At 39.0% G+C, this 8,059-nt stretch overlaps 1 protein-coding gene across 1 annotated transcript; it reads left to right on the forward strand.

Annotated features, from left to right (window-relative positions):
* Positions 1-3,132: 3,132 nt before the first annotated feature.
* On the forward strand, positions 3,133-8,053 carry LOC107085437 (myelin-oligodendrocyte glycoprotein-like). The gene is made up of 3 exons (XM_015375747.1): positions 3,133-3,295; positions 6,769-7,110; positions 7,179-8,053. The coding sequence occupies exons 1-3, from the start codon at positions 3,235-3,237 to the stop codon at positions 7,355-7,357; spliced, it is 582 nt and encodes a 193-aa protein (XP_015231233.1). The 5' UTR covers positions 3,133-3,234; the 3' UTR covers positions 7,358-8,053.
* The last annotated feature ends 6 nt before the right edge of the window (positions 8,054-8,059 follow it).

The following is an 8,059-nucleotide window of genomic DNA, read 5'->3' on the forward strand; positions in this document are numbered from 1 at the left end:
CTGGCACCAACAATCATGCCACGTTCAAAGTCACTCAGATCACCTTTCTTCCCCATACTGATGCTCGGTTTGAACTGCAGGAGATTGTCTTGACCATGTCTACACGCCTAAATGCACTGAGTTGCCGCGATGTGATTGGCTGCTTAGAAATTAAGTGTTAACGAGCAGTTGGACAGGTGTACCTAATAAAGTGGCCGGTGAGTGTAGATCAGTACTTCTATGTTCCCTTTTAATGTCAGCTCGTCTCTCCTTGAAACCAAGTGAGCTTCAGCAGAAGGCCCCTCACACTGAGCCTGGTTCTGGTGGAGGTTTCTTCCTTTTAAGTGTCATGACATGACACATGTTGTGACCAAGTATTTGTTACCTTGTGGGGACAATTTTCCAGGAATATTACTACTTCTTTGTGGGTTCTTACAGGTATCTGTGTGGGCCAATCAACTGATCCCTAGGAAGACCATAGAAAGAAGGCAATCAGAGGAGTTTTATTCATAACATATTTAAAGTCTTTGGTGCTCAGACCTCTGTGGGAAACATTAGCACTGAAATTTACTGTGATTACATGCATGAGCTGCTGAATGACGACAGGGTAGAGACAGTGGAGAGAAAAAAAAATCCTTAAGATGAAATCTGTGGGAGAACCAGGCTCAACATGGCTGTCTTCTTTTGGACCAGCTGGGGACGCCTTGTGAAAGCAGTATGAGTCCCTCTAATTTGAACGAGGGCAGCAGGAGTGTATCATACTATATTAAAATTTTTTATAGATTATTTGCATTTAGTTCAGCTCCCTCTGTGTTAATCACTCTCTCTCCCTAAGTCTAATTTTTTTTTGTTTTCCTCAGCCGTTCTCCATCTCTCTGCTCAGACTCACCTGGTCTCCATGTCACTTCACACTCCTGTATCTAAACTTCTTGCTTGTGGTTTTCTGAATCTCATCCTTTGTCTCCCAGGAGTTTCAATCTCTTAGAAACAGATCCATAGATTTAACATGCCTCTTTCACTGAATCCTGCAGAACCTGGAATCCCCAGGAACCCATGTCAGGATGCTGTTTGTTGACTCCAGCTCTACTTTCAACACCATCACCCCAGCCGTGCTGCATGACGAACTCTGAGCTTACTGGCTGACTCCACCTGCAAGGGGACCACAGACTTCCTGACAGACAGGAAACAAACTGTGAAACTGAGACATCAGCTGTCTGATTCCAGGATGAGCCGTCTCTGTACACCAACAGCTCCAACTCCAGTCACCAGTCTTTCAGGTTCCTGAATTGAAGATGAAGCGACCTAACTGGGTTCATCTCTGCGGAGGTAATTCTGCCTACATGTGGCAGATTGTTCTTCTGGTGACCTGTTGCTGCAGAACAATCTGAAGCTCAACTCTCTGAAACAAACAGCACAGCCACTGTGAACTTCCCTTCAGGAACTGTACACCTCCAGGACCCAGAGGCAAGGATGCAACATCTCAGCTGACCCTCATTAAGAAGGCGCGGGTCCCTGACTGACACTTTTCCCATTGGAAGAGAACAAACACAAACCTTATCATGTTTAAATACTCCTTAATCTAACCCCATACTGTTTTTTTCTTGGCTTGTTTGTCTCTAGCATCTTCTATGGTGCTCTTCATATACATCTTGCTTTCATTTATTCCACATTATATATTCCGGTATTTATTTTTGTCAGCTGTATGTTTAGCTGTTTGTGTCACCTTATGATAAAAAAAAAAATTGTATAGTAATTGTAAAGTACTTCTCATTATTAACATTTTTTTTTCTGTTTCTGAATAATCATCAGAATAATCAATAGAATACTTTATTAGTAAAACAGCTGTTTGCCATCTCAAGTCCCATTATATACTGGGACTCAAGGGGGTACCATATATATTTCACCATAGACGTCTTTGGATTTACGTTTGTTTGAGGATTGGGCAAATTAAAGCTACAGTGTGTAACTTTTAGCGACATCTAGCGGTCAGACTGCAGCAACATGAACATCTCCCCCCGGTCGCTTCTCCTCCCCAACAGTACGGCGAGCGTTACGGGACAAAATGTCTTCCACGACGTCCGCATCACCTACCTTCTCAAGTGATGAGGTTTGTTTACATAGATAATTTTACAGATAGTATTTCATTAGTCTGTGTAGGGTATAGATTTCATGTAGACTTAAGATAATAAATATACCCGTTATTTTTTCTACATCGTTGTGACATTTTGGCGATCTCGCAATCGCTAGTTTGTTGGCTCTGCGCTGCCGTAGCGCAAAGATGTCTGCCTCCATGGCTGCGAGACCCGCTCCTATGTAATTATAAATAACGAATTCTAAGGCAACGCAAATATTAAGGTTAAGAGGCTGAGCTCGTAGATGATGATAAATAACATAGTTATGTATAATATATTACATTTCTGACTGTATATCCCTGTAATTATTACACACTGTAGCTTTAAAGCTAAGATGTGAACGTAGCATGGGAGACAGCTGTGTCTAAATGTCTGCCTTGACCCCTAGATCCCTATATCACTATATACAGGTCCTTCTCAAAATAATAGCATATTGTGATAAAGTTAATTATTTTCCATAATGTAATGATAAAACTTGAACATTGATATATTTTAGATCCATTTTGCCATACACCTCATGAAAACCCAAAATGGCTGAACATCTTATTTAGGCATTTGACCAATTAGATAAGCCTATGAATGATAGATTACTTACTGGAAATTTGGTTGGGAAAAAAAAGTTAAGTCAAGAAAAAAAGGTAAAAAGCTAATTGAAAATTAAAAAAGTTAATAAGCCTCGTTAACAATTATATTTAGGTTTATAAACTGTCAGTGCCAGTATCAGCATTAATGCCTCTAAGGTTATGTTAGACCAAAAAAAATGTCTCTTTCACTCTCAGTGTTTTTATGAATTTCTTATAGAAGCACTTTTGTTATTTTTCTTCATATATTCGGGCATGTTGGCGTTTCTTAATGTAGTTTTGCCCTCAAAATATCCATAATTTTTAATGTTACAAAGTATTTCACTGAGTGCCCTATAAAAGGTTAATTATGGTTCAAATAAAACAGGAGCTTTGTATGGAAATCAGCAAGAAGGATTAAAATGAATTCTGCTCTTCTCATTTTTCACCAGATGGCGGTGTGATCCCAAAGTTAGAAGACGTGGCGATAAGTTTGGATACTTTGGTTTCGATTTTAAATGTGGTAAATATCCTCCAGAAGAAGGACGCTTTCTGCAGCAGATATGACTTGTCTGCATCTCCTGGCCTGTTTGCTGGTAATCCTGCAGGTTTCTGCGTCTGACGGTGAGTTTTTAGGTAGAAAGTTTCCAGTCTGCCTGATTGAGGCTGGGATCTAAACTCTGCAGACAAAAACAACCTCGCCTTCCATGGGGATTTACCAAACATCTGCAAATAGTTTTATGCTTCATAACTTCAGCTAAATGTTTCCCAATGACTTGATATGCTTATTATGATCTGTTTCCAATATCAATAAAAAAAAAAAAAGATTATTGGTTTATTTTGAAAACTTTATAAAATGTTTGATTTTGAAATAAATCTATTAGACATACGAGAAACCCCCTAATTATACATGTGGTGATGCATCCTGTATTCAGTAACCATCTGACTAGATTCACCACAATAAAGGCAGACATACATTTGTTGGGGGTGACTTATGGTTTCTTTGATCACGTGTTGATTTAAAAAAAAAGATCATTCTGTTTATTTTGTTTCTCTTAAAATGGTTTTACAAATCATTCAGTAATAGTAACGTATCTTTGATGATTAAAAAGTCATTTTTGGATGAAAATAAGCAACTAAAAGTAAAACTAAATGAAGGTTTAATGCTTCCTTGTTCTTTGTGGTTTGGAAACTGATAAAATGTCTTGTTTTATTTCCTCATACTCTCCCAGAGCGTGAAAAATAAGATATGACTTCGAAACAAAACAGCAAAGTGCTGACTGTGCTGAGGGGCCCTCATTGTTTCATGCATAGTGCCAAATTCAGGTTTTTCTTTGCCTTGTTTCGCCATTCAGAGCAGATTTCCTAATAATAATGAAAAAGGAAGCAGAGAGATTAGTTTAATCTGCAGACAGTGTTGAACTTTGGTCTTAGAGGGAGGAAATGTTTTTAGAGCAAATGTTGCCTCAGTTGGACAGGGAAAAATCCACCAGAGGAACAGCTGCTTTCTCTCCTTGTGATCGTTAACGTCCCACACCCCTTCAACCTCATTTTCTTTCAATAACAAACTTCAATCTTCCTCTATTTATGGTTGAAACAGACATTGCGTGACTTGCAATGATCTTATTGCACCAGCAGCACATTCATTTAGTCTTCATGTCACAACAAGCCCAGTAGGAAGGGACAAAGGTTCAGGGTGGAGCCAGTCAGGATTGGTTGAGTTTAAATGATATTAAACCGGCTCAGCTGGTGGCTCATTAGGCCTGTTTATATTCTGAAGGGATAATGCTGCTTCTGTTTCATCAGGTTCTCTTATTGACAGTAGATTTCTTTCAACATGGCAGACTCTTACCCCCAGTTTACACTCCGTCTGGTGATCTACCACATTCTGTGACTCAGCATATATTCTGACCCCAGGGATTGCTGTTATACATTTTTCCTCACCAATCTGCTACCTACTAACCCTAACTTCATAGGACTAATACCTAAATCTAATGATGGGTCCAGCAACAGTGATGCCTCTGTGCTTACTTTGAGTAAAACACTGTTTCAGTGCGCTTGTCATTTCAAGAAAGTAATGTGACTGACACAGGAGCTCTGCTAGCATCTGCTAAAAAAAACATCTCATCTTATGCAGTTTATCATTAAAATGATACAGAATTTAGGAGCCTAAAAGGAACAGGAACGTTTCAGCTGCTGCGTTTTTATTTTAATTTTCTCATTGTGTGATACTTTTCCTCTCAGTTCTCACACAAATGATTTGAATTAAAGTTAATTTCAAATTGAATCTTAGTTTATTTACTGTTTTTACTGCACGTATTGTTTTAAAATTATGATTAAAAATCCTTGTCCAAAAGCATCCTCATTCAAATTAAACATAGATATGAAATATTACGGGCTGCTCAGTGGGGCAGTGGGTAGCACTGCAACCTTGCAGCAAGAAGGTTCTGGGTTTGATTCCCTGCATGGAGTTTGTATGTTCTCCCTGAGCATGCGTGGGTTCTTTCTGGGTACTCCGGCTTCCTCCCACAGTCCAAAAATATGACTGTTAGGTTAATTGGTTTCTCTAAATTCTCCTTAGTTGAGTGTTTGTGTGAATGGTTGTTTGTCTCTGTGTTGCCCTGCGATGGACTGGCGACAGTTGGGCTTCATGATGCCTCATTAACCCTCACTAGCTAAATCTGAAGAAGTAAGTGTACTTCAGCATTTGTCCAAGTTGAGGCATTGGGTGTCGTACTGACCTCCGAGAAACGTTCAGTCTATACCTACCATTATGATGCATTCACACCAAAGGCAAATTAAGCTAATAGTCTTTGTTGGTCACCTGACATTGATTATTTGATATTTTGGTTTCCTGTTGTGGACACCGCTGTGACCTTTCATCTAGCTCACTGATGATCAAGTTTGAGCCTTAGATTAAAAAAAATCTAAGCATCAGACTAGATTTTAGCATACAGATAAACACTGACAATATTAAAATATATCCGAAAAATGTAAATATTCTGAAAGTTCAAGGTTTTTCGGGACATCTAAAAAGGAATTTACAGTGAGGTATCAGATGAGATTAAACGAAGAACTGAAAGCCTCTGAAATATGTCAAGCAATGTTATTTGGAAAGACCTTAAAAAATTATTATACACAGTGTTTTATGAGCAATGATATAATTGTTGAACAAAAAAAGTCTATGTAGAGGGTGAAAAAATGCTCTTGATTCTGGGACAACAGAGGGCTGCAATGAGATACATTATACAAAACTGGAGATTGACACAAGTTCACAAACTATAGGCCTATTTCGTTACTTCCACTACTTTTTAAGATTTTGGAAAAACAGACTTTGTAACTTTATTGATGGACACAACCTACTTTCTGAGAGGGTTTAGATCGCAGAGATCCACAGTTCTGGCAGTACTAAAGGAAATCAGCAGCTCTGTAGATAAAAACAAGTTTACAGTTGGTATGTTTGCTGATCTAAAAAAAGCATTTGACACAATTGATCACAATAACAAGAAAATTAGAGCGCTATGGTGCACATGTCTGTAGTCCCTGAGTGAATGAAGAGCTGTTTAAGTGGAAAGTAGTAATAAACAATATGTGAAAGGGTTATTATCAACCACCGTGCTTGGACTTTGCATGTGACGCCCCCCAGGGGACCCATACTATTTAATTCTATATAAAAAATGACATGGAAATGTATTTTATTTTGCAGATTACATGAATATTGTGTGCAGGTGAGAGCTTAGAGCAGCTCCTGGATGATATCATACCAGAGAATAATAAGCTTTAAAAAAAAAAGGTTTGACATGAACAATCTGGTTCCCAATCATCCAACACTTTAAAAAATATACATCTAATTCAATCTGATTATGCCTTTATGGTAGATTCACAGTATTTTTTATGTTTCTTTCTTTTACATGACAGGCAATTCTAATAAATTCTTCCTGTCATTAATATTTTTATGTTTTGTATTTTGTCATGTAACCTTTTTATATTTGCATTGCCGCTGACAAACATGACTCCCTGTTGGGGGCAATGAGGTAGATGTTGTTCTATAGTAGTAATAGTATGATGGTGATCAGGTCTTGTGTTGTTCTGTTCAGTGGACGTGATTCCAGGAGAGGACGCCGTCCTGCAGTGCCAGGCTCCCAGCAGTGCAAAGGTTACAGTAGTAGAGTGGACCAAAGACAACCATTCACCGGATGACTATCTCTTCCTCTACCGTAATGGCCGCTCATATGAAAAGTACCAGCACCCTTCTTTCAGGGGTCGAGTTGAACTGAGGAGCTCGTCCTTCGCTGACAGCGGAGATGTTTCTGTGGTCCTGAAGAACGTCTCTGTGGAGGACATGGGGACGTATAGGTGTCGAGTTCTAATGACCAGCACAGGGGGTAAGATGGAGGAACACTCTGAGGTCGTACATCTGAGGAACCAGATCCCTTCAGGTATTATTCTTTATTTAGTTCAGTCTCCTTCCAGAAAACTGAGACTAACTGTTGTTTCTGACCTGCAGGAGCCCCCCAGGAACCAGAGAGAGTAGGTACCGAAGAGGGAACTGGTCCAAATGTTCCTGTCCTGGTTGGAGTGCTTTCTGTAGCTTTGGTCGCTGTTATCGGAGGTGTTGGGTTTTTTGTACATAGGAGAAACAAAAGGCCAAATCATCAGCGAATCCTACAGGAAATACAGACATAAAACAAACTAAATATGAATTTGTTTGGATAAAAAGCTGGACAAAGCTGTGACTCCTCCTTAGAATGGACAGGTAAACTCTATATGCAGGAAGCATCGATTCAGACTAACACATTAAACCACAATTACTACCAGGAAACTGTCTGCTGATAAAGACACTAAACGGGGAGGAGGAAAATGGTTTGGTTCTAGCATCATAACTCATAGAAACGTTTATTAAGTTTTGACCATTTTCCTGCCATTAACAAAGAGGCTATAGCTCCCCTCACCATCCTCTGCAGGGCCCTCTGCTCTGACAAATTAAACTGAAATCTACATTAAGGTTCCATCAGAAGTGATGCTGAAGACGTGGAAAATTAAGAGGATAACTTCAGATCATTTTCTGTTTGTTTTTTTTTTCTTCTATAAAACGCATTAATATCAGCAGTGATGGTGTTCTCATGCATTAACATACTTTGTTTGCACAGTTTTTTTTAAACCACTACTTCTTTGAATGGTGTTAGCTGGCTAATACAGCTAGCTAATAACAGTACAGTATTTTTTTCTGCACTATTACGTATTATCCTTCCCTCTCCTGCTCTTATTCTGTGCTGTGGATAAAATCAACTAATTAATAAAGTCTCCCAGCCCCAGTCTATTCAGTTTAATTCAATTCAGTTTATTTCTGTAGCTCCAATTCACAACACGTCATCTCAAGGCACTTTA

Source organism: Cyprinodon variegatus, unplaced genomic scaffold (genome assembly GCF_000732505.1).
Source record: "Cyprinodon variegatus isolate N-32 unplaced genomic scaffold, C_variegatus-1.0 Scaffold125, whole genome shotgun sequence".
Classification (NCBI taxonomy): Eukaryota; Metazoa; Chordata; class Actinopteri; order Cyprinodontiformes; family Cyprinodontidae; genus Cyprinodon; species Cyprinodon variegatus.

Bases quoted from the DNA above. Each gene is read 5' to 3' on its own strand.
- LOC107085437 (XM_015375747.1), top strand. From the start codon at position 3,235: ATGACTTGTCTGCATCTCCTGGCCTGTTTGCTGGTAATCCTGCAGGTT. The intron at 3,296-6,768 runs GTGAGTTTTTAG...TGTTCTGTTCAG, and splicing joins GCAGGTTTCTGCGTCTGACG to TGGACGTGATTCCAGGAGAG. The intron at 7,111-7,178 runs GTATTATTCTTT...TCTGACCTGCAG, and splicing joins GAGGAACCAGATCCCTTCAG to GAGCCCCCCAGGAACCAGAG.